At 42.9% G+C, this 22,105-nt stretch overlaps 10 protein-coding genes and 1 long non-coding RNA gene across 16 annotated transcripts; 3 read left to right on the top strand and 8 right to left on the bottom strand.

Annotated features, from left to right (window-relative positions):
- The first annotated feature begins 217 nt into the window (after positions 1 to 217).
- Tasp1 (Taspase 1) lies at positions 218 to 7,716 on the top strand. Its single transcript, XM_018005903.2, has 3 exons — positions 218 to 459; positions 532 to 1,508; positions 1,614 to 7,716. The coding sequence occupies exons 1-3, from the start codon at positions 432 to 434 to the stop codon at positions 1,695 to 1,697; spliced, it is 1,089 nt and encodes a 362-aa protein (XP_017861392.1). The 5' UTR covers positions 218 to 431; the 3' UTR covers positions 1,698 to 7,716.
- Positions 2,426 to 3,373, bottom strand: LOC108612860 (uncharacterized). Its single transcript, XM_018005906.2, has 3 exons — positions 3,232 to 3,373; positions 2,862 to 3,163; positions 2,426 to 2,794 (listed from the first exon to the last, which is right to left on the bottom strand). Exons 1-3 carry the CDS (start codon positions 3,371 to 3,373, stop codon positions 2,483 to 2,485), a joined length of 756 nt encoding a protein of 251 aa, XP_017861395.1. The 3' UTR covers positions 2,426 to 2,482.
- Positions 4,202 to 5,434, bottom strand: LOC108612275 (uncharacterized). Its single transcript, XM_089467343.1, has 3 exons — positions 5,293 to 5,434; positions 4,943 to 5,244; positions 4,202 to 4,880 (listed from the first exon to the last, which is right to left on the bottom strand). The coding sequence occupies exons 1-3, from the start codon at positions 5,432 to 5,434 to the stop codon at positions 4,347 to 4,349; spliced, it is 978 nt and encodes a 325-aa protein (XP_089323469.1). The 3' UTR covers positions 4,202 to 4,346.
- On the bottom strand, positions 5,825 to 7,287 carry ARY (Aldo-keto reductase on Y). The gene is made up of 5 exons (XM_018005899.2): positions 7,114 to 7,287; positions 6,894 to 7,061; positions 6,673 to 6,842; positions 6,275 to 6,617; positions 5,825 to 6,205 (listed from the first exon to the last, which is right to left on the bottom strand). The coding sequence occupies exons 1-5, from the start codon at positions 7,285 to 7,287 to the stop codon at positions 5,906 to 5,908; spliced, it is 1,155 nt and encodes a 384-aa protein (XP_017861388.1). The 3' UTR covers positions 5,825 to 5,905.
- LOC108612858 (aldo-keto reductase 1B) lies at positions 7,416 to 8,879 on the bottom strand. The gene is made up of 4 exons (XM_018005904.2): positions 8,693 to 8,879; positions 8,424 to 8,591; positions 7,844 to 8,359; positions 7,416 to 7,715 (listed from the first exon to the last, which is right to left on the bottom strand). The coding sequence occupies exons 1-4, from the start codon at positions 8,762 to 8,764 to the stop codon at positions 7,518 to 7,520; spliced, it is 954 nt and encodes a 317-aa protein (XP_017861393.1). The 5' UTR covers positions 8,765 to 8,879; the 3' UTR covers positions 7,416 to 7,517.
- Positions 8,880 to 8,965: 86 nt separating this feature from the next.
- On the top strand, positions 8,966 to 9,984 carry LOC108612862 (kxDL motif-containing protein CG10681). The gene is made up of 2 exons (XM_089467350.1): positions 8,966 to 9,378; positions 9,433 to 9,984. The coding sequence occupies exons 1-2, from the start codon at positions 9,200 to 9,202 to the stop codon at positions 9,902 to 9,904; spliced, it is 651 nt and encodes a 216-aa protein (XP_089323476.1). The 5' UTR covers positions 8,966 to 9,199; the 3' UTR covers positions 9,905 to 9,984.
- Positions 9,901 to 11,671, bottom strand: LOC108612856 (EARP-interacting protein homolog). 6 transcript variants are annotated; one of them, XM_089467336.1, is made up of 3 exons: positions 11,294 to 11,671; positions 11,027 to 11,222; positions 9,901 to 10,971 (listed from the first exon to the last, which is right to left on the bottom strand). In XM_089467336.1, exons 2-3 carry the CDS (start codon positions 11,195 to 11,197, stop codon positions 9,994 to 9,996), a joined length of 1,149 nt encoding a protein of 382 aa, XP_089323462.1. In that variant the 5' UTR covers positions 11,198 to 11,222; positions 11,294 to 11,671; the 3' UTR covers positions 9,901 to 9,993. The 6 variants fall into 6 exon arrangements, with proteins under 6 accessions (XP_089323462.1, XP_089323460.1, XP_089323459.1 ...); XM_089467334.1 differs by having other exon boundaries at positions 11,329 to 11,671; XM_089467333.1 differs by having other exon boundaries at positions 11,357 to 11,671.
- A 109-nt stretch (positions 11,672 to 11,780) lies between these two features.
- On the top strand, positions 11,781 to 13,303 carry vih (ubiquitin conjugating enzyme vih). The gene is made up of 2 exons (XM_018005912.2): positions 11,781 to 12,020; positions 12,131 to 13,303. The coding sequence occupies exons 1-2, from the start codon at positions 11,920 to 11,922 to the stop codon at positions 12,558 to 12,560; spliced, it is 531 nt and encodes a 176-aa protein (XP_017861401.1). The 5' UTR covers positions 11,781 to 11,919; the 3' UTR covers positions 12,561 to 13,303.
- Positions 12,899 to 15,467, bottom strand: LOC108612854 (uncharacterized). The gene is made up of 2 exons (XM_018005898.2): positions 14,759 to 15,467; positions 12,899 to 14,032 (listed from the first exon to the last, which is right to left on the bottom strand). The coding sequence occupies exons 1-2, from the start codon at positions 15,272 to 15,274 to the stop codon at positions 13,361 to 13,363; spliced, it is 1,188 nt and encodes a 395-aa protein (XP_017861387.1). The 5' UTR covers positions 15,275 to 15,467; the 3' UTR covers positions 12,899 to 13,360.
- LOC149269092 (uncharacterized) lies at positions 14,134 to 14,752 on the bottom strand. Its single transcript, XR_016269815.1, has 2 exons — positions 14,314 to 14,752; positions 14,134 to 14,245 (listed from the first exon to the last, which is right to left on the bottom strand). It is a non-coding gene; the product is annotated as an uncharacterized LOC149269092 (long non-coding RNA).
- A 127-nt stretch (positions 15,468 to 15,594) lies between the features above and the next one.
- Positions 15,595 to 22,068, bottom strand: sti (citron rho-interacting kinase sticky). Its single transcript, XM_018005870.2, has 7 exons — positions 21,479 to 22,068; positions 21,183 to 21,421; positions 20,775 to 21,125; positions 19,239 to 20,618; positions 17,672 to 19,171; positions 17,417 to 17,612; positions 15,595 to 17,355 (listed from the first exon to the last, which is right to left on the bottom strand). The coding sequence occupies exons 1-7, from the start codon at positions 21,738 to 21,740 to the stop codon at positions 15,764 to 15,766; spliced, it is 5,520 nt and encodes a 1,839-aa protein (XP_017861359.1). The 5' UTR covers positions 21,741 to 22,068; the 3' UTR covers positions 15,595 to 15,763.
- Between the last annotated feature and the right edge of the window lie 37 nt (positions 22,069 to 22,105).

The following is a 22,105-nucleotide window of genomic DNA, read 5'->3' as shown; positions in this document are numbered from 1 at the left end:
TCATTTATTTGGTATTTGGACGTACGGACCATGGCTAAATTAACGTCTCTTAAGGTTTGCTAATTCTAGATTTTATTTGAAATCGTCCATACAATGTATTGAATTCATACCTATTAACAATAAATGTTTTTAGCGATAGTTTTTACCATACAAATACTAAAATCGTATTTTATGGTATCGCTGAAACTGATAAGAGTAGAACTGGATACCCCTAATGTGCAATTAGACCAGTATTGAAAAGCACAATTTATAGTATTTTTAATAAGTTTGTAATGAAATCAGTATTTTGGCGCATTTAGCAAACGGTCGTTCTAGTCTCAGTTTCCAAAATTATTTAAACAAACAAATACTAAAATAGCTTCTGTCCGCTGTAAACAAAGGCCGCGAAACGCGAGTGCAGTTGGCGTTAGCAGCAACTATACAACAACAATATGGCTGGTTTCGTTGCGGTGCATACAGGTTCGTTTTGATTGATGAGCGTATATGTATATCTAGTTATTTACGATTTACGGACACGTACATTTGTTTCAGGAGCTGGAAATTGCATCGACGAATCCAAATACCAACGCGTCATCAAAGAGGCATGCATACGAGCTACAGAAATTCTGCGAAATGGCGGCAGCGCTATCGATGCCTGCGAGGCAGCGATAATGCGCCTGGAGAACTGTGGTCACACAAACGCCGGCTTTGGCTCCAATCTCTGCCTAGACGGCTCCGTGCAATGCGATGCAGCCATAATGAATGGAACCACTCTCAACTTTGGTGCATGCACCAATGTCAGTCGAGTAAAGAATCCTATACAGCTAGCGCGTCGCATTTGTGACGGCCAATCGGATCAACAGCCACTGGAACGCATTCCGCCCATGGTGCTGGCAGCTAGCGGTGCAGAGCAATATGCCGAGCAAGTGGGCTGTGCTATGGTCGATCCCAATGTGCTGATCTCATCGAAAGCGAAATTCCATTATAATCATTATAAGAGCAAATACGATCTAGTTGTCGGCGACAGCAAAACGGTCGAAGCTGCCGAGGCTGTCCCCGAGCCAAGCAACGAGGTGGAGTTAGCTGCCGCCTTGGACACCGTTGGCGCTGTGTGTGTCGATGGTGCTGGGAATACTGCAGCCGGCTGCAGTTCCGGTGGCATTCTACTCAAGGTGCCTGGTCGTGTTGGTCAGGCGGCTACCTATGGCGCCGGCTGCTGGGCCACCGACACGGATGAGCTGGCCATTGCCACGTGCACGACAGGCAATGGAGAGTACCTGATGAAGACACTGCTTGCCCGCGAGATATGCAATGGTGCTTTCAGTAGTGATTGCGCTGTGACCAGCCTACACAAGACATTCAAGCAAAAGTTCTTGGACTCACCACTGCTGCCGCAACAGCAGGATCTCTATGCGGGGGCACTCACACTGCTGTACTATCCCAAACAGAGCTGTGGCGAGGTGATGTGGAGCCATACGACGCAATCATTCTGTGTCGGGTACATGGCAACCACGCAAAAAGTGCCAAAGGTTGGTGCAAAGCCATCAGCTATCCATCCATCATCTTGCCCATCTACATATTGAATACTATATCTATATACATATATATTCTAATGCTGTTTCTATTTTTTGCAGTTCGTACACTCTCCGTTGCCCACGTACAGTGTGCCAGGCAGATCGTGCGTTGTCAATGGCCATAATTTCCATTTGCGCATTTAGTTTGAGGCTAGCCAAATAGCCTTAGCCAATAGCCAACAACCAACAGCCAACAGACGACAGCCGACAGCCGGCAGCCTGCTCTGTCCCAGACACAGGTCCGCCTGCGCGCCACCTCCATCGTCATCTCTTCTGCCAACTGATTTGATTTAATATTTAATTGCCGCAACAAACACTGTCAATGCAGGCGCGCCGCCTTTCGCCCAACCAGCGAACCGACAAAGCCAGCCAGGCTGCAGCCACCACCGAAACCAACACTCAAACCAAAACCAACAACGACAATGACAACAATTCATATTGCTCTTGTCTCGATGAAATATTAGGAATCATTAAATGGCAACTTTTCATTGTATATCACTATGTATGTATGTATGTAAATAGTGTGCATGTTTATGTGTGTACGCCACAACTAGCAATAAAATAAGATTATTTTGCACATATATATATTTATATACACATATATCTAAAACTAAAGCGCAACGCAACGCATCTGCCCGCCTCATAAATCAGACGAACAGTGGTCGAAAAACGTGAACATCATATTCTAATCACATATTTAGAATTTATGACGTAGAAGCAAAACAAAAAAAAAAAAAAAAACAAACAAATATGTTAGCTGTTTGCAGTCTCGGTCGTTCTTTTTTTTTTTGTAAGAAAATTTAAAATTTTATTTTATTTGATTACCATAAGATGTATTTAGCTAAGCATTGTTACAATATAAGTTTGCTGCATTACCTATTAATGAATATTTGATTTTATTTATAGATATTATATAAGTGATATAATTTTTATAAGGCGTACGTAATTTTGTTACAGAGTTCCGGCTTATCGGCAACACAATATTTAAGAACCATATCGAAATATCGTTTAGGAGCAGAACATATCCTGTATATGCTTTTCCAGTCGGTGCTGGTAACACTTGGTCTCTCGCAGTAGAGCGCAGTGTGGCAGTTTTCATCTGCATATGCATATACATATAAACCTGGAACCCTCTCCGCAGCCCTACTGCAGATCTTGGAACGTTCGTAGTAACTGGGCGTTGGTGCTGGTGAGGTAGCCAGAAACCCGCCACTGTCATTGCAAGTGGCTTCCTTTCCCAGCTGTAGAAAACGGATAAATGGGATTCCGCTCGATAAATTATTAATTATTTCTAAAAGATCTACTTACATAAGTAGCGGCAGCCTGGGGCACACAGACGGAACCGACCTCAATGTCTGCTATGCAAATCTGATCCCTCCTGCAATCTATTAGGGTAGCTATTTCATTATTTACGCAACGGGCTGCTTGATTCGCAGTCACACAGGCGTATTGAAAGCCCTGGACACATTTGCCGCAAAGCTCGGGTTTAACAGGTGCGCATACGTTCTTAATAGTTTCGGAAATCTTATATGTAGGCACGCAGACTGCTTCATTATTGCTGCAAACGAAGCCTTCAAAGCATTTTTTCTCTTCACCAAATGGCTCTCCGTCTGATTTAATATCGATATTGATATTAGATTATTAGCGAAAGTCCATACGAATATCCCTAAGTACTCACTAAAGCAAAAATAATAGGTTGACTGCGATACACAAAGAACTTCGTTTTCTGCCATGCAAGCGCCGCATTTGAGCTCCTCTTGAGTCTGTACAGCACTGACGCCCAGCGAAGCGATAATCAGAACTGCGATCAACTTGATCATGATTTGTCTCTTGGATTGCAATGAAACGTCTTGACTGATTCCATTCCGCCCACGCAGCTAGCTTATATACGAGAAGTGTCAGCCTTCACGACTGCAGTTTATGGATCCTGCCATTACACTGCTGTTGACTTGTTAAACGGCTGAGCATAACAACCACAGTAACAAATTGTATAGATTACATTGCGATAGTAAAGGCAGAAGATCGCTATTTTTTCTCCAGAGTACATTAGGGGCTTATTTTTATCTTTATTATCTTTGCTCTCCATGTAAGGTATTCAAGAATGATAAGGAGGCGGGCTTTTTTTAGATTTGATTTTTGTATATATTTTTCGTGTCTTTTTTTCAGAATTAAAGCTAAGCTTAAAGGGTTTTTATTTAAAATTTGATTTGGCCAAGGGATTTTTTTTTTTCAATTTTTATAGGGTATTTTCCAGTCTAGTAGTTGATTATAACTCTTTTATGGGCTCATAAACATGAATGAAAATGGAATAAAAAACAAGATAATTACTTTTCCTAAAAAAGAGTATACTTGATCATGTAAAAATACTTATCACGTATGTACTTTCAATGCTACCTTCAGAAATTGGTTGAAAATACTCCGTATAAATGTAATGTAATCCTTTGATCATACTACTACCTATATTAGGTATAGACTTCGCATTAAATCACTCGATTATACATAAGTCCTATTCAATACGCTTGCATATAAATTATTAGAACTGGCATACTTCCAACTTATGTATGTATATATATAAAGTTCCCCACCCTCTTTACCCTCCGCTGGCGCATTAGCGGAATTTGATATGCTAATCAAGAAATGTATCTAAATATATTATATGTTAATTTTATTTTATTTTGCTTTTGAAAATTATATAAGTTGCATAATGGTTATTAAATGTGCATGTATTTTAGTATATTTTCTATATACATATTTTTTATTTGATTCAATAATGGACCGCGAGTTACCTCTGGATTACTCTGGGGCTGAACTGGAGGATGAACCCGGTGTCGCAGTTGTACTCGGAACTGGGGCCGCAGTTGTACTCGGAACTGGGGCCGCAGTTGTGCTCGGAACTGGGGCCGCAGTTGTACTCGGAACTGGGGCCGCAGTTGTACTCGGAACTGGGGCTGCAGTTGTGCTCGGAACTGTTGTGGGAGATACTGGGGCCAGAGTAGAGTCTGTAACTGGGGCAACAGTTGTGGTAGGGACTGGACAGTTTGTCGGCTTAGTTTCAACACAATATTTAAGGAGCGTATTGAAATAAGGCGTGGGAGCGGAGCATGGTCTATAAAAGGTTGTCCAGTCGGTGCTTGAGAGACTGGGCCTCTGGCAATAGACGCCGTTCCTGCAGCTCCCATCGGCATATGTATAGAAAAATAATCCTGTAACACCCTCCGATGCCTCATTGCAGATTCTGGAACGTTCGTCGGGACTGGGCGTTGTGCTTGGCGCTGGAGTTGGTGTGGTATACTCGGCATCCTCGTTGCAAGTGGCATTCTTTCCCAGCTGTAAAGACCCGATATATGTAATCCGCGAACTCGCTAAATATTTCTGAATGATCTACTTACATAGGCAGCGGCACACTGGGGCACACAGACGGAACCGACCTCAACGTCTGCAATGCAGATCTCATCTGCCTTGCAATTGATGACGCCAGCTATTTCGTTTTTTACGCAACGGGCTGCTTGCGTAGGGCTCACACAGGTGTATTTATTGCCCGTGATACATTTGCCGCAGCCTCCGATGCTAGCATCTCCGCATACATTCTTCACTGTTTCGGATATCTGAGTTTTAGGCACACAGACTTCTTCTGCATTGCTGCAAACGGTATCTCCAGCGCACTGTATCTCGTCGCCAACCGTCTCGCCATCTGATTTAATATTAGCGAAAGTCCTTATGAGTATCTTTCATTACTTACCAAAGCAAAAATAATAGGATGTCTCCGATACACAAAGCACCTCGTTTTCTGCCAGGCAAGTGCCGCATTTGAGCTCCTCCTGACTCTGTACAGCAGTGAAGCCCAGGGAAGCGATAACCAGAACTGTGATCAACTTGATCATGATGTGTCTCTTGGATTGTAATGGAAGTTCTTAACTGATTCCATGCCGCCCACGCAGCTGGCTTATATACCAGAAGTTTTAACCTTCACGACTTCAGTTTATGGGATTATGGAATCATTATAATATTGTTGACTTGTCAAACGGGTCATAAAGCAATATCAAATCATACTTTTTGGCTGAGCATAACAACAAGAACCACGGCCAAAAATTGTATAAATTATCTTGCGATAGGCAGAAGATCGGTCTTTTTTCTCTAGAATACATTAGGGGCTTATCTTTATCTTTATTATCTTTGCTCACCATATTTAAGGTATTGCAAAATTTGTTTTACCTTATAATATCTATACTTCCGATGCTAACTTCAGGAATATGCACGAAAAACTTCCTAAATAAATATATAATACCTCGAATTTTATTGAGACGCACAACAATTTTGTGAGAACAAATGAATAATTCAATAGGTTCCCTTGTCTATTCTCCACCCTCTTCACCCTCGGCTGGCCCATCAGCGGGTGCTGCCGCCGACGCCCTCTTGGGTGTACCATCTTCCTTCTCAAATTCCTCGGTGCGGCGATCACGCTCATCCTCTCGCTCGAACGGATAGAAAGGATGCTCCGCAGCTTCCTCAAATTTCATAAGGCGATCCTTGGGCTTGATGCCCTTGAGCAGACGCCTATCTTCCTCAGTCAGCTGGAAATCGAATATGTTCAGATTCTCTTTAATGTGCAAGGGATTTGCTGCCTTGGGTATGGGCACCACCCCATAGTCAATCTGGGAATATATTGAGATCCATTAGTCAGGTCGACGAACCAGGATCAACTCACATGCTCCTGGCTATACCAGATAACGTAGCACGATTTGGGCAGGCGTGCGCTTGTATTTCTTCACCAGACGTCGCATGCCCTCGGAGAAGAAGTAGATGGGTGTATGAGTTTCACGATCCGGCTGGCCGATTGGCGCGTAGGCAGTCACAACGATGCCATTGTAGCGACAATAGTCGACCAAGTCCTTTTGCATGAAGCCAGGCCAGACTTCCACCTGATTGACAACCGGCTTGGATGAGCTGCACTGGATGATGCGCTGCACCTGCTCCATATTAAAATTGGAGACACCAATGCTGCGCACCATACCCAGCTTAACCAGCTCCTCCATCGCCCGCCACGTGTCAATGTAATCCACGTCGCTATCAAAATGGAATATTTAAGAGAACATTTTCAATGCGAATCTCTATTACGTACGATAATTGTACTTTATCGTCCTGCTTGGGGTAGAGAATCTCATCGCATAAGTGTGTAAAGCCGACTGGGAAGTGCATTAGGTAGAGATCGATGTAGTCAAAGCCAAGTGCTTCCAGCTGCTTCTCGCATATACGACGCACATCTCGCGGATCATGATGGATATTCCAAAGCTTAGCGTGGAGTTGGAGAATCACTGTGCAGGCATATCAAATCGGACTTACCTTGGTAGTGAGAAAGATATTCTCCCTGGAGACATTTCCCATTTGGATTTGCGTACGCAGGGCCTCGCCCACCTCCCTCTCGTTTTCATGGACGTACGCCGTATCGAAATGCCTGAACCCAGTCTCCACAGCGCAATGGATGGCAGTCAGGCATTGATAGCCGCGCATCTGCAGTGGGAAATCGGAAAGGATTTAACAGATTTACGGATGCTGCTCTTACATTAGCCGTCCCAAGTCCTAGCACAGGCATTTCGTAACCGCTGCTGAGCTTGATCTTGGGTGCCATCAGCAGGTTCTTGATCCCGCAGACGGGCTTCTCGCCCAGTATAAGAGCGACCCGGGTGTTGTCTTCCTCATCGTCCTCACATGTGGTTAAACAACGTGCGGGTATCATTATATTATGAATATGTGTATATTATTGGTTCAGGATTATAAAAACAAAATAATAAATCAATTTCGATTACACACAATATCTTGGCAATTTTGAGTTGTCTAAAGCTTTAAATAATTTAAATACTTGAATTTATGACCATTAAGAAACGGTGCGCAAATTGCAATTTATTTTAAATATCATATTACATAAATATATATTTTTATGTTTTTTTAAGTATTTTTTTTTTTGCTTTAAAACTCAATGCCAAATGGATAGTACTTGTGATTGAGACTCTTGATCAAATTCAAAGGCACATATCGCTCGCCAGTGTTATAGCCATCCAGTACACATCTCTCCTCCGCCGTCAGCTCAAAGTCGAAAATGTCAAAGTTCTCACTAATGCGTCCAACATTTGAGGATTTCGGTATGGGTAGTACACCTAATTCCACCTTTAAGTAGAAGAGTTAGATGAAAAATTACAGTGATAATGAATTTTAAACTAAGCTTAAATCATTCAAGAAAAAAGTGTCGTAGGATTAGGCCACAGTTGTCATAGAACTTATTCTACTATTTATACCAAATAACGTAGCACAACTTGGGGAGTTGTCTTCTTGTATTTTTCAGCTATGGCCTTCACTTCGGCAGAGTAGAGGAAGTCGGGCTTCTGCTGTTCCGGATTTGGTCTACCCAGGGGCGTGTATGCAGTTACGGTTACATCATACTTCTTGCAGAAGGCCGTCAACTTCTTCTGATTAATTGCCGGCGAGCACTCGACTTGATTGGTCACCGGCTTGATTTCACAATTCTCGATAATACGCAACAGTTGTTCACTGTTGAAATTCGACACTCCAATGCTGCGCACCAGGCCACTTTTGACTAATTGTTCCATCGCCTTGTAGGTATCCAGGTAGTCAATGTCGCTCAGCAGAAGCTGACCTGCTTCATCTTTGGGCAGTAGCGTTTCCTCGTCGACATACTTGTAGCCAACCGGCATGTGCATCAAGTACAGATCAATATAGTCCAAGCCGAAGTTGGACAGCTGCTTGCGGCATGCAGTCTCAACGTATTTGGGATCATGATGAATGTTCCAGAGCTAAAAGAATTCATTTGTTTGCTTGAAATATGACTTTAAAATTATTCCGAGTATTCAGTCTTACCTTTGTAACCAAGAAAATGTCCTCGCGCTTGACTACGCCCTCTGATATCTTATCCCGTATAGCTTTGCCTACCTCCGCCTCGTTTTGATAGAAATAGGCGGTGTCGATATGCCGGTATCCAATGTCAATCGCGTGTTTTATCGCTATTTCCCCTTCATTATTCTTGGACTAAAATATTTAATATAATTATATAAATATTATATAAATACAAATTTTTAATTATATACTTATTTAGTAATAAATATTTATTATAATTAAACGCAACTCACATTGTACGTTCCCAAGCCCAAAACGGGCATTTCGTATCCATTATTCAATTTAACTGTCGGTGCCAGCTTCATAGCTAATAAAATAATAAAACGAATAACAAAAAAAAAGAAACAATTCTCCAATTATTCCGCAAGCTAAGCTATTCTCTGAACAGCTGTTGACGGTCAAGAGGTTTAACATTTGCAAAAATGCTATCAACAGAGCTTACTAACATTTAACATTTGCCCGAGAAGCAAAACATCTGTTAACAATAAAATGTAGTGACTTTACGTTCAAAAAGTATTTACGCATTTCGTCCAAGATTTTCTGTTGGAATTAACATATAAATAAATATATATCTTTTTTTTAAATATACAAGTAACAGAATTTGCAATAATTATTTCAGACCGTTGACACAGTGACTTCGCGATATATCGACTAAGCTTTGATTTATCGATTAGCTTTGATAGTGCTGTATAAATAATACTTGTTTATGTTTTGTTTGTATCTTCTGGTCAGCAAGCTTAATGTCTGAAATTAAAGCTACGGATATAGCGGAGGACAATGCAGATACTACACCAGATCTGGAGTCTTTTAATGGATATGAATTTAGCAACTGTACAGCTGCCGAATCTTTTATTCAAGGTCTATCTGGAATGGTAAATCAGAGCGATGTTGAGACCATGATAAGAGCACAAAAACAAATGTGAGTAGAAACAAATGACAAGCAAATAAATAATTATCAAATATATACTTAAAGGCTACAGCGCTTTGAGAAAACTAATGAAATGCTGCTCAACTGCAATGCCTTGTCACAAAGCCGTTTGAAGAATGCAAGTGAAGATTTTAAACGACATGTAAAATTACTGAGTGAAATGAAAAAGGATCTAGATTACATATTTCGCAAGGTGCGCATAATAAAGCAAAAGCTACAGCAGCAATATCCTGCTATATATGCAGAAGTTCAGCCCCAGCGCAGTAGCTTGGCCGAGGAGGCAGAAGATGAAACGGAAACTGCGAAGGCTGCGCAGTTAGCGGAATCATCCCAGCCGAAGCCCACGGCTGAGCCAGCTCCCAAAAAGGGCGGAGTGACAATTGAATACGTGCAAATGCAGGAGGCTATCGAGAACGGTATTGTTGAGATAGAAAATGAGCTGATAAAACGTGTCTGCTCCGTGGAGACAGCCAATCCCAATGACTCCTCCGATTGTACGTCAGAAGATACTGGTTAAGCATTAATTAATAATTAGCTTTATTTAACATATTTACCTAAACAATATTTATTATACGTTCTAGTGGAATATTCAGTGTATGCAATAGGTTACATAATGATTTGGTACTTGTATTGTTTCGGTACCTTTGAGATTATAACGCGGCCGTCATAACTTAAGGATGCGAAAATCCAAGGGTCTACATTACTCCATTCTGCACAGTACACAGAGTCCTCATGCTGGTCGAAGGTCTGTAGTAAGCCATCTGAAAGCACTTTATGTCTCTCCTGTGAAGCGCCCGTTCCAAGTTCTTCGCTATCATCAGTGCCTGGAGCCTCTGAGCTCACTGACCCTGCACAGGTCAGTAGAACCTTGCAATCACTTGAGCTGGATAGTATTAATTGGTCATGGAATGTGTTAAACCGTACCGACCACACCCAGTGCGAATGATCGCTGCGTTCGAATACTGGGGCCTTGACCATGCGACAATCCCACACTTTTAGGCATCCATCATCACCACCTGTCACTAGATGACACTGTTTATTCGGATTACAGTCCAAATCGCGCACGAACTGTCCATGTGAATCCTCTATACTCCACGCGCAATGTTGAGTGTCCCGCACATCGTACGCCCGAATACTCGTGTCATGCAAGGCCAAGAACTGATGTCCCTGATGATGATGCGACCATTTGCCAGTGGTAAATGGTGACATGTGCTTGGCACCGCTGGTACCACTACTGACTTCGGCTATCACACGAGTAGATGCTTCCGCGCGCTGCATCACGGCCAATTTGTTGCCCACCACACAGGCCAACGTTTGCTCTTGGCTTGGATGGAATTCAACAGTTTTCACACGCTCGCCCAAGTCAACCGTGTCTAGCACCTCAATTTTGGCCCATGGTATATATTCACTTTTGATGGGCTCAGCATCCATTTTATTCCTTGAATCGTCATTCGGTAAGGTTAAGAGTGCTGCTTGTGAAAGCACCTGAGCTCCTTTTTGTACGTTGTACACGGATGCCAGCAAATGCGCATCGTGGGGACAGCTATTCAGCTTCCAAACTTCACCCAGTGCATGCTCGAAGATCTGAAAAGACATTGATCAATGAAAAATGTGTACAATAAATATATTTCTAGTTCACTTTTGATTGTATGGTGCCCTGCTCCTCGTCATATTGCAACAGATGCAACTGATTGGTGGGCTTCAGCGAGTTGGTGGCTATAAAAAAGCATACATCATTGCCTTCGCCGTATTGTGGCGTTAGAGCCCGAGCCTGCAATTCCAAACCATAAATCAAATTGTTCTCTTCCATTTAGAAATGAATTCAGTTTGGACTTCTGAAAAGATAGGTAAATTTTACACATTGATAAAGCTGTATAAAAAAAAAATTATTCATTTATAGCTTAGCTTTGTCATGAAACATAAACATATTATTAAGCTAACTTCAATATTGAAACCGTTAGATGCATACATATTCTCCTGTGACACCTTGGCATATTCTAATAGCCGAAACAATATACATCATACATATTCATTTATACTTCCGGAAGCGACGCCATACCCAAATAGTTTTAAATCAAGCTCTTATTTTTTAATATGAATAAACTTTTACGATATTTTATTAGAGATGAACTCATAGTATTTAAATATCGCCATAGTAGTTTTTATATTTATTTGAAGTGCTACCAACAAAGCTGCGAAGAATATAAAATTATCAAATATGCACATCGCTCCTTCCAACTAATTGATGTCATAGCAAAAATGTATAAATGATTGATGATTCTGCTGCTTTATTAATATTATTTTCTTATTTGTTACTCGCTTATAGAGCAAGCTATTAGTTATTTTTCAGCTGACGGGAAATACAACCCTGCGCGCGCTCAAAGCAACACTGTGTTGCCTCCATCCATTTTGTTTTAGTGAAAAAAGATTCTCAAAAGTAACAGACGCGCATTACCAAAATTGACATTGCAGTATATATAGTGACACTTTTAGCATATTAAACACCTAACTAAATTCCCAGAGTGCAACGCAATGGCACAAAACATCAGCCCTGAACAGAGTGGTGCTGGTGGCAGTAGCAAACACAATGATGACTCGCTACCTATCAAAGACAATCATGCTGTGAGCAAAAGGTAAGGCGCCAAATTTTGATACATATATATGTATATAGATATACATATGTATGTTTGTGCAACAACCAAATGATTTGCATTAATTTTTGTTTTGTTGGTGTTTTACACAGACTGCACAAAGAACTCATGAACTTAATGATGGCCAACGAGAAGGGAATATCGGCATTTCCAGACGGCGAAAACATTTTCAAATGGGTCGGCACCATCGCTGGCCCAATAAATACTGTGTATTCGAGCCAGACATATCGCTTGTCGCTTGACTTTCCAAATTCCTATCCGTATGCCGCGCCAGTGGTTAAATTTTTGACGCCATGCTTTCATCCCAACGTCGACCTGCAGGGCGCTATTTGTTTAGACATACTCAAAGACAAATGGTCGGCACTCTACGACGTGCGCACCATACTGTTGTCCATACAATCTCTGTTGGGCGAACCGAACAATGAGAGTCCACTAAATGCGCAGGCCGCGATGATGTGGAACGATCAAAATGAGTACAAAAAATACCTAGATGCCTTCTATGAGAAGCACAAGGATACCTAAACACCAAAAAAAAAAAGGAACCTATGGCGGCGTCCCTCTCATTTTCATCTATGCTCATATTGTGGCGTATTTATTAAGCATTTGTATGTCTAGTGCGACAAACAACCAACAAACACCGCACTACATACACACCACCCACCCACATCTCAACCTTTATATTAGTTCATGCTGTTTTGGTACATTCGCATTTACAACTCCTGATTATCATTGATATATATATAGGTACTATTGGATTTTTAATTTTGAAGAATTTGAAGCAAATTAATTATATGTAATGTAATATGATATATATGTATGTATTTTCCATAACGTCTGTTTTTTTAAACTTAAGCATGAAATTTAGTTAATTGTTTTTTTTTTATATAAATGATTTTTTGAAGTATGTAAGCGGGCGACTGCCATCAATTTTGTACTGATTTAAAGCAATTCGTGCAGGCCCAGGCCCAGGCCCGGCCATCATGTGAATGTTAGCTAATTATATAGTAATCCTCCCAGATACCCAATCGCTACATATATGTATTTACTTTTAATGCAACAACGGCATCAACAGTTTTTCGACTCGATAAATATTCATATATCTATTACAGAAAAATGAACAAAAATAACGAAAACGAAAATTTTAGTATTTCAAAATGATTGTACTTTTTAAATTGTAATAAGTTGTGTTAGCTTGAAGAGTTATTGAAATTACGTATACATATATAAAATTAAAATAAAATCGAATAACTGATTAGCTCTGTCAATCGATACGACAATTCATATATATATATATATACTATGGACCGAATTTGGCTAGGTGCTTAGGATCTACAAGATTTTAAATGCTTGTTCAGGTGAGCAGACAACGTGACTCGAGAGCGAAAGATGCGCGCACATCGTTTGCAGCGCCACAGTTGCTTCTTATTGCCATGTCGTCTCTGGACGTGATCCTTTAGATTTTGATTGGTGTAGAAGCGTTGCTCACACAAATCGCATGCGAAGGCATATTCGCACTTGCTCCTGTGCACCCATTGATGGCGTGTTAGCAGAGCCTTCCTCCCATACGACTTGCCGCACTGATCACACATGTGCATAGGACTCTTGGCTTCAATCTGTTTTGCATGTTGGCGGCGGATATGGTAGTTGAGGCTGCGCAGCGCAGTGTACACCTTATTGCAGTCGGGGTGGGTGCAAGCATATGAGGCTCGCTTGTTTTGGTGCTTCTCGCGAAGGTGGGCTGCCAGCAAATTAGCTCGCGCATATGTCCTGCCGCAGTTGTTGACCGTACAGCTGTAGGGCTGCTTGCCTTGATGCTTCTGCATGTGCGCCTCGTAAAGGGACATCTTATAGAACCCACAACCACAAATATTGCATTCTATTTTATGGCGAAGTCCTAAAGGGCGTTTCGTGTAGCCTGGCTGAGCGGATTTGACAATCCGTTCCCTGCCCAGAATCTCTTTTGCCGCATCATCTTCGATTATATAGACTTCTTCCTGCAGATAAACAAATATATATTCAGATTAGAAGCTAAACTTGTTTATACTTATGCCCGAACATATAGTATACATATGTATAAATGATGATACCAAACAAGTTCTTTTATTGTTTATACTTGTTTGTATTTGTGTATATACAATTAATAAATAAACAAGATAATTTTGTGAAGAGTACCTGCCTAACAGGTACCTCGTGTCAGGTGTTGCTTGCTGGTTAAATAAAATATAAAAGTGAAGTAAACTTTAATTTCCGTTCTTGACAATTATTGATATTTTACATCCTTTTCATTTCGATCCTTATTAGATTTCAGCTAAAAAGCTTCGACAATGGACGCCGTTGCTATCCCAACCGCTTCCTTCTCTGATAACATTTATTCAGATAATTAATTACATATACATACATATATGTATTTACACTTGTGTGTGAGTGTGTATGTATGTATGTCTATTCTGATTATGTTGATACGTTCTCACGCTAATAAAATAAGCGTGCCATATACATACGAACATACATATATATATGACTGTTTGCGCTTATTGTCTTCTGTATCACATATGCACACACACACACACCCACACCTACACACGTACGCTCAAATGAACAGTTATACTTTCAAACGCGCTCGGCACCATCAACCCAAATGTGATTAGATTGTGCAGACATACACAGATAAACAGTAAAACTTATCTGTGCATGGGTTTGCTCTTGAATTTTACACTCACAATATCTTCAATTGACTCGGCAGACGTTAAGACGGACGCCTCCACAGGCCGAGCCTGAACAATTGATTTCTCGCCTTTTGTATGCAAATCAATTTCCGCAGGGCTTGGCAATGCGACTTTTATCGTCTCCGTTGGATGCTTTTCTCTCTGGTTGTAGCTGGTCTTCGAGCTGACTTCCGCTAAGAGTTTTTCAAAATTCGCAAAGGACTCCTCGCACATACGTTGAAAACCATAGAATCGCTGCACTAATTGGTAGCAGCTATCGCAGATGCATCGCAGCACAATTTGTGGGCTCACTTCCTTGTCCAGTGGAGCGCCCAAGAATCGCAGCCCATCGCCGGCACGCATGCAACCTATGAACTTGGCGGCCAAATCCTTTTCCTGGTACAAATCGTAGGTGGGCTCCTCTGCGCTCAGCAGTACCAAACAGGCTCGGCACAATGACATTTGACCAGCAGCGGCTGCGCTTGTAGCAAGTGTGCGACGCGCGCTTTGTTTTCGCTCTGATTTAAACATCGTCGTCAGGTTACATATACCCAGCCAACCGGCATGCTATAAATTAACATCAATTGCGACAATAACAATACATTTATGTGTGTGTATGCGTATGTGGTTTGGAGCACCCGAAATATGTATGACGCCCGCACCCTGCGCCTAAATGCCTTTTACTGCGCTGGATAACAAAAGCTCGGCAGTCGTTCATTAGATGCTGTTGCCGCTCCATCAGCCTATGCGAACTAAAAAGAAAAATAACTGTTATGCTGCACAGGGCGTGTTCACAAGTCTGAAGCTTTCACAGGGTGCCCCAATAACTGACATTCAAACTTGGCGCTAAATGTATTAAAATGCTTTATTCTCGCTGAAATCGCAAATAAACATAGTTAAAATATTCAAATAAAATACAATATAAAAAGTGATTTGTGACTGAAGATAAATTTGTGTTAAATACTATATACATACGCATGTATGTAATTACAGGCAGAGATATTATTGGTTAAGTACGCCTTATAGACTATCCGTTGTCATCGCCGAGCCAAGCGTTATTGATGTTGCCACCGAGGATATTGTCTCCATGGACACGTTGAGCTTCTTTTTGAAGGCACGCAATGCATCCAGGTGATATACCTGCTGATAGCCCGCTTGCTTATCTATAGACAGAGTATAAATATTTCGCTCTCCACTGGAAGTCAGCAGAGTAGGCATGTAATGGGGCAAGTAAGCACGTTGTATTTCTGATGAGTCTCCGCCTTCCGCATTGGTCATCTCTTTGCTGTACGAGCGATGTATCCGCATTATCTGCACGTACTGATAGTGCGCCACGTAAAGGAATGGCTCACGGTATAAGAAGCCAGTTGGCGCGTAGATCCAACTCAAATCATAGGGACGCGAACGGCAACCAAATTCATCGACAAATATGCCACATTCGGCAAAGCAGAGCAGGAACTCTTGACGAGAGATACGCACAGCTACGAAGGGCTGACAGTTGGATGTGTGCTGCAGCGTCTTATCTGCCAGATCGACAAACTCTTCGGCCGCATAGTTATCCAGATCGATTTCATAAAACTTATCCGAGCTGACGATGGCCGAGTGGCGTGTATAGAAAATCGATGTTACGGGCGTGGCAGTGTCCAATGCACGAACTGGCTTGAACTTATGCAGCTTGTGATCGTATTTGAGTATGACAATGCGTGTAGAAGTTGCCGCAATGGCCACCGAGTCGAGAGCATTCTCAGATTCGTTTGAGATCTGCACAAGTTTCCACTTCTCGCTCACCGAACGATTGGCAAAGGGCAATTCAATGACCGACGTCTCCAGCACAGGCTTGTTGCAGGGAATCGTGCTCTGGCAACGTGACTCCAGCTGCCGATAGTCACACTGGTAGAGCTTCTCGCCACTGGCACCCACCATCATAGCTTTGGCCAGACGTGTCGATACGGACACGCAGCTGACCGACTCGATGCCAGCAATATGCAGCAAGCGCTGTGTATCCACATTGTAGGTGAACAAGCCGCTGTTGCAGCCAAATAGCAAGATTTTCTGCTCCACTATTTCGAATGCGCAATTGATCTCAATGACCTCGCCGTTGTGGCTGTTCTGTGAGCCATTGTAGGCCAGTGTGCCCTTGTACTCATCAGTGCAGTTAGTCTCGCTTTCCATTGTGTCCAGACTGCTGCTGCAGCTGGACTCTGGTCGAGCTTCGCTAACCTCATCGCAAGACGACACAACTGAGCTGCCACAGCTGCTAGTCACATTAGTCCGACATTTGCGGTGCGATACATCCTTGCATTCCTTGCAGCGCCAATAAGGCGAGCCGGCTATTATTGGTTGATCACAGGCCACACAGTTGGCAGCATCGACCTTCGATTCCTGCAAAGCCAACTCGAAGCGATGATGCGTTACTTCGCCTTTGCCCTCCTGCTTTTCTGGTGATTTCGAATTTGCTTTGGTTTCCGTTTGACTTGCCGAGCGTTTTATTGTCGTCGGCTGCTTGCGTGGAGATCGGGGAACTGTGGCGATGCTAGCGGGTCTCAGCTTGGGCTCTTCTGCAGCTCCATTAGCAACGGTTGACTTACGTGGGGAACGTAAAGTTGCAGTGCCTAAAAGAACAATTCATCCATACTATATTCCGTAGACATTTCATTTTCTATCTTGCATTACCATTTAATTGATCCAACTGATCCTGCAGCATCTTGGAATGCTTTTGTTCCCGGCGCAATTCCTCTTTCAGAGCACGATATAGTATTGATGACTCCACATCATTAGGCGATATGTTCTCCTTGGTATTGCTGTTGGATCCAAAGATTTTGTCTGCAAGTGTTTTCTTCTTCTTCGCAGATAAATCCTCCACCTTAAGCTACAATTTTGGTGTATTAGTTATCAATTATCAATAATAATCTATAGCTATCACATTACCTGTAAATAGTCGATGAGTTTCTTGTGCTGAGCGAGCGTAGCCATTGCCTTGATGTCCCGCTGTACATAGAACTGTTCCTTTTCGGTCAGCGCATTCTGCAGCTCATCGATCTCGGTGTGAAGTCCTGTTTGCACTGTCTGCAGATTCTTGACCTCGTCATGCAAATGCAGCACCTCCTCCTTGCTGTGGAATAGCTCACTGAGAATGCGAGCATTCTCCTCCTTCAGGCAAAGCAGCTCCCGCTCGTAGTCAGCATTCTGCGCCTGGCAACTGGCGCTCTGCACATCCAGCTGATCCGCCCTCTCCTGGGCGCCGAACAGAGCATTCGTTTGCTCCACCAGCTGACTCTGTTGTGAGATTAGCTTCATCTGCAGCTGCTTCAAGTTTTCCTTGAGCTCCTCCAATTCTACGCTCAGTATTTTCGCATGTTGCTCAGCTTGCCGCTTCTCAGACTCCTGCACATTCAGATCCTTGCGCAGCTGGGTGACCTGATCGTTGCGCTCCCGTAGCTTTACATGGCAAGCATCCAGCTGGGCTTGCTGTGTCTTGTTTCGCTTCTGCTCCGCCTCCAGCATATTCTCCACCTCCGTCAGCTGATTGTCAGTGATGCTACATGCATATTTTAGGCGCTGGAAATTATCCGTCAGTTGCTTCAACTCCGCTTGCAAGGCCTGAGTGTTTTCGCCAGCTGCCGCATTGCGCTCTCGTTCCTCTTGTAGCTCGCGCTGTAGACGCTTCTGTTCCAGACCCAGCCCATCGCAACGTTGCTGGGACTGATTCAGCTTTTGACGCACCTCTCGGACCTGTTGCTCCAGCCTGTGGATGTTTGCCAAGTGCTCGATTATTTCGGATTTGCACTTCATACGCTCCTCCTCGGCTTTCTCCCACATGCGATGCTCCTTCAGCACATCTCGCTTGCTGGCTGCCAACTCAGCTTTCAGTTCATCAATTCGTGCATCGCGCTGACGGAACTCATCCTGCGTGGATTTCTGTTTACGTTGTGCCTCGTCACGTTCATTCTGCGCCTTCTTGACCCGCTCTTCCGTCAACTCCATGCGTCGCGCCAACAGCTTCTTCTCGGCGAGCGCCTCCTCCAGTTGTTTCTCCACCTTCCAGAGTGATAAGTTAGCGGTTCGTGCCGCTTGACGCTCTACAATCATTTGCTCTCGTACTGCAGCCAGTTTATCCTCTAGTTTCTCATTCTGCCGTTCGAGCATATCGCCCACGGCACTGTTGCCAGCACCCCCCGAATGACCCTTCATGGGGGATAAACTTTGCTCATTGAAACGTTCGAGCATTCTCTCCAGCTTAGAAACCAGCTCCTGCAGCTGATCTGCGCGAGTCTTTTGCGCCGACTCCGCGTCCTTTGCAGCCACCAAATCGGCGCGCAGTTGATCCTCAATAGCATGCAACTCCGTCAGCGAACCTGGCGCTGTTTCGTAAGGCGAGGTCTGAGACGCAAGCGATGTTTCTGCCAAGTTTCCACGGCATTCAGCAAGCTGTAAGATAAGCAAAAGAGAATCATTATAGACACTTGTAAGTTATTTGGGAATCAATGCCAATCACCTGTAGCTCTCGCTCCAAACGGTTGCATTCCGACTGTACTTCAGCGAATTCTTTTTTGGTTAGACTAAGCTGCGTCTCTAGAGAAGCCTTGGCTGCACGCAGCTCGTTGTTTGCGCTTATCTCGCAATTGAGTCGCTGGAGTATGTCCTCGATGCTACGCTCTGTCGCATTTTTAGCTTCTTGGTTTGATTTTCCCGAACTAATTGACTCATCCAGCTCCGTGCGTATATTTTGCAGCTCGAAGGTCATGCGACGGTGGGTGTCCTGCGATTCGCGCAGTTTCTGTCGCAGCTCTGAAAGCCTTTGCTCATAGCTTTCTGTTAGCTGTTGTCTCTGCTTCTCGTGATTGGTGTCGGCTTTAACGCTCTGTTCCTTCAGCTGCTTCAGCATTTCCTTGTAGTTCTCCAACTTGTCTTGAAGATGTTTACATTCGTCAGTTTTGGCATGAAATTCGAGCTCCCGCGCATCCAGCTTTTGCACCGTGCAAGCCAGCTCTTGTTTCTTCTCCGCCAGCTGCTTCTCATATCTTTGTTCTGATGCAATTTTCGCCTCCTCGTACTTTTGGCGATTCAGGCGCAATAAATCTGTTATTGTGGCTTCTTTCTTCGACCACATTTCTTCGTCAATTTTTGCTGAGCTCTGCAACGTTTTGATTTGAGTCTTGCAGCTGGCCAGCTCCATAGTCTTCTCCTTAATAATATCTTGGAGTTTTGTTATTTCCATTTTAGCTTCAAGCACCACTTGAGATGAGCCGTCACTCTGCTTAACTGTTTGTTGAGCTTTAACCAGCTCCTGTCTTAGCTTTAGGATCTCCCCTTCGCGTGATTTCAACTTTTGCTGCAGAGTTCGCAGCTTTTCCTGCAGCTTAGTTGTGCGTGCTGTATCCGAACCATCGGCTGCACTGTAATCATTTTCCAAATGAACGAAACTGTAGCCAATAAAAGGCAAATCCTTGCCGCTAAAATCGTTCGACTTCATGTTCGAAGTCAGTGACTTTTTCGCCTGCGGTTCACGGCGCGCTTTATGCCGTATTCCGTCCTCAAAGTTGGAGATATCATCATCCGACTTGATGGTGGGTATAATGGGCGGCACCTGCGAACGGACTGTGCTCCACTGGATGCTTTCGAAGAAAGGATGCTTTACGATCTGATCATACGAAAGCCGGTTTGTTGGATTCGTGACCAACGAACCAATCAAATGTTTCAAATTGCTAGAAATTTTCAGATCGCTGGGAAAACTAACTATTTTCTTCAAACGGCTATCCTCGCAGTGCGAAAGTATTTTCGAATAGGTCTCGTGCACGTTATCCTCGTGGAAGGGCGTAATCTCACATATCAGCTCGTAGCCAATTATGCCCATGGACCAATAATCGCAGCTTACCTGTTTAGTAAATTAATAATCAAAAGTTATTATAATTGAATATGAAGTAGTTCAGTGAAAAATCATGAAATGAAATATGAAGAAACTCATTAAGTTCATCCTTCATATATCATTTGTGAATAGGATGAAATATTTTAATCATACAGTTACACTCACGTCATGCATAGATTTCGATAGCTTATAGGTTGATATAGTTTGTAAGAGCTCTGGAGCTATATAGTCAGGTGTGCCAACTGGTGACAGACTCAAAACATGTCCATCTCGGTCCAAGGCAGCAGCATTGCCAAAGTCTGCCAATTTGATGTGGCCAAAGCGATCGATCAAAATGTTTTCCGGTTTGATATCTCGATGAACATAGCCCATGGTATGCAGCGTATGGAGAGCCAGTGTTAGCTCGGCTAAATAAAAGCGGGCCATATCCTCGTCAAAAGGTCCGTGACGGGACATTAGACTGAGTAGGTCACCTCCTGGCAGATATTCCATGACCAAATACAAATTGTCATTGTCCTGCGAATTAAAATTAAATTTAATTATGTATATATTTTTTATGTAAATGAAACTCACCTGGAAGGCATACTGTAAATTGGTCAGCCACTCAGAATTACGCTGGGACATTATGTCGCGTTCCACTTGCGATGTGGTCACCATCGATTTTTTTATCTTCTTCATGGCGTAAACATCGGATGTTTGGCGCTCGACCACCAAATGGACATTTCCGAAATAGCCTTTGCCAATGAGGGCCTTAATAACAAAATCATCGGCGTTTACGCGCAGTTGGCGCGTTTCCTCAATGATCGGACGAACTGGATTGGAAAGGTACTTTAAATGTCATAGTAAAGTTAATCAAATAAAGAACTTACATTTATTTACAAATTCCGCTATGTTGCGGTCGCGTTTTTTAAGAGTCTCTTTGTCGCACTCATTGTACAACAGGCAGAATGCGTCCAGCAAACCCTCACGACAAATGGCTTCTGCAACAGCTGCACTTGCGGTATTTAGAGGCACAACGCTGCGTCTTGATGCGCTTGTCAAAGGTTTTTGCACGGCGCCAACTCCTTTACCTAATATTAAATTATTAAGTCGCGTCGTGCGCACACTAATTGGCTCGCGTTGTGGCGGCATATTAATATTTTGTGTAATTTAACAATATTTTAACAGCTACATGCAGTGTTTATTTAGCTGATGCCGTCGACAAAAATCAAGCGACGCCTTGCTCAGAATCGAACGTTTTGAATGTTAAACGCGGTGACAAACGCAGGGTTGCATGTTCAGCTGCCAGTGCTGTCGCTTGTGAATTAATTTTTTGAAGGTGTTGCCATACTTCTGGTACATACAAACAATTATTTATGAATAATCACTAAAATAAAATTGATCATCCATCATGTTTTTAAAACCCAACCAATTGATTTTCACATATAAGTTAAGATTATTATCATCAATATGTGAAAAGTGTGCAATCATTTAAAATTATGCAGCCCTAGCTTTTG

This window comes from Drosophila arizonae, chromosome 4 (assembly GCF_054131065.1).
Source record: "Drosophila arizonae isolate 15081-1271.41 chromosome 4, UAZ_ARI_1.0, whole genome shotgun sequence".
In the NCBI taxonomy this organism is placed as follows: Eukaryota; Metazoa; Arthropoda; class Insecta; order Diptera; family Drosophilidae; genus Drosophila; species Drosophila arizonae.
This window is presented reverse-complemented; position numbering and strand designations above follow the sequence as displayed.

What these genes read in the sequence shown, in the direction of transcription:
- LOC108612858 (XM_018005904.2), bottom strand. Translation starts at nt 8,764, where the DNA reads ATGAAGCTGGCACCGACAGTTAAATTGAATAATGGATACGAAATGCCC. An exon ending in ACATTTTCTTGGTTACAAAG is followed by an intron (nt 8,360 to 8,423) that starts GTAAGACTGAAT and finishes GAATTCTTTTAG; the next exon opens with CTCTGGAACATTCATCATGA. An exon ending in AAGTTGTGCTACGTTATTTG is followed by an intron (nt 7,716 to 7,843) that starts GTATAAATAGTA and finishes TTCTACTTAAAG; the next exon opens with GTGGAATTAGGTGTACTACC.
- LOC108612860 (XM_018005906.2), bottom strand. Translation starts at nt 3,373, where the DNA reads ATGATCAAGTTGATCGCAGTTCTGATTATCGCTTCGCTGGGCGTCAGT. An exon ending in AACCTATTATTTTTGCTTTA is followed by an intron (nt 3,164 to 3,231) that starts GTGAGTACTTAG and finishes ATATTAAATCAG; the next exon opens with ACGGAGAGCCATTTGGTGAA. An exon ending in CCCAGGCTGCCGCTACTTAT is followed by an intron (nt 2,795 to 2,861) that starts GTAAGTAGATCT and finishes CGTTTTCTACAG; the next exon opens with CTGGGAAAGGAAGCCACTTG.
- LOC108612275 (XM_089467343.1), bottom strand. Translation starts at nt 5,434, where the DNA reads ATGATCAAGTTGATCACAGTTCTGGTTATCGCTTCCCTGGGCTTCACT. An exon ending in ATCCTATTATTTTTGCTTTG is followed by an intron (nt 5,245 to 5,292) that starts GTAAGTAATGAA and finishes ATATTAAATCAG; the next exon opens with ATGGCGAGACGGTTGGCGAC. An exon ending in CCCAGTGTGCCGCTGCCTAT is followed by an intron (nt 4,881 to 4,942) that starts GTAAGTAGATCA and finishes GGGTCTTTACAG; the next exon opens with CTGGGAAAGAATGCCACTTG.
- LOC108612862 (XM_089467350.1), top strand. Translation starts at nt 9,200, where the DNA reads ATGTCTGAAATTAAAGCTACGGATATAGCGGAGGACAATGCAGATACT. An exon ending in ATAAGAGCACAAAAACAAAT is followed by an intron (nt 9,379 to 9,432) that starts GTGAGTAGAAAC and finishes ATATACTTAAAG; the next exon opens with GCTACAGCGCTTTGAGAAAA.
- ARY (XM_018005899.2), bottom strand. Translation starts at nt 7,287, where the DNA reads ATGATACCCGCACGTTGTTTAACCACATGTGAGGACGATGAGGAAGAC. An exon ending in TAGGACTTGGGACGGCTAAT is followed by an intron (nt 7,062 to 7,113) that starts GTAAGAGCAGCA and finishes TTCCCACTGCAG; the next exon opens with ATGCGCGGCTATCAATGCCT. An exon ending in GACGATAAAGTACAATTATC is followed by an intron (nt 6,618 to 6,672) that starts GTACGTAATAGA and finishes CCATTTTGATAG; the next exon opens with CGACGTGGATTACATTGACA.
- sti (XM_018005870.2), bottom strand. Translation starts at nt 21,740, where the DNA reads ATGCCGCCACAACGCGAGCCAATTAGTGTGCGCACGACGCGACTTAAT. An exon ending in TATCGAAATCTATGCATGAC is followed by an intron (nt 20,619 to 20,774) that starts GTGAGTGTAACT and finishes TTTACTAAACAG; the next exon opens with GTAAGCTGCGATTATTGGTC. An exon ending in GTTTGGAGCGAGAGCTACAG is followed by an intron (nt 19,172 to 19,238) that starts GTGATTGGCATT and finishes CTTATCTTACAG; the next exon opens with CTTGCTGAATGCCGTGGAAA.
- LOC108612856 (XM_089467336.1), bottom strand. Translation starts at nt 11,197, where the DNA reads ATGGAAGAGAACAATTTGATTTATGGTTTGGAATTGCAGGCTCGGGCT. An exon ending in AGGGCACCATACAATCAAAA is followed by an intron (nt 10,972 to 11,026) that starts GTGAACTAGAAA and finishes ATGTCTTTTCAG; the next exon opens with ATCTTCGAGCATGCACTGGG.
- vih (XM_018005912.2), top strand. Translation starts at nt 11,920, where the DNA reads ATGGCACAAAACATCAGCCCTGAACAGAGTGGTGCTGGTGGCAGTAGC. An exon ending in AATCATGCTGTGAGCAAAAG is followed by an intron (nt 12,021 to 12,130) that starts GTAAGGCGCCAA and finishes TGTTTTACACAG; the next exon opens with ACTGCACAAAGAACTCATGA.
- Tasp1 (XM_018005903.2), top strand. Translation starts at nt 432, where the DNA reads ATGGCTGGTTTCGTTGCGGTGCATACAG. An exon ending in TTTCGTTGCGGTGCATACAG is followed by an intron (nt 460 to 531) that starts GTTCGTTTTGAT and finishes CATTTGTTTCAG; the next exon opens with GAGCTGGAAATTGCATCGAC. An exon ending in CCACGCAAAAAGTGCCAAAG is followed by an intron (nt 1,509 to 1,613) that starts GTTGGTGCAAAG and finishes TATTTTTTGCAG; the next exon opens with TTCGTACACTCTCCGTTGCC.
- LOC108612854 (XM_018005898.2), bottom strand. Translation starts at nt 15,274, where the DNA reads ATGTTTAAATCAGAGCGAAAACAAAGCGCGCGTCGCACACTTGCTACA. An exon ending in CCGAGTCAATTGAAGATATT is followed by an intron (nt 14,033 to 14,758) that starts GTGAGTGTAAAA and finishes GTTTATCTGCAG; the next exon opens with GAAGAAGTCTATATAATCGA.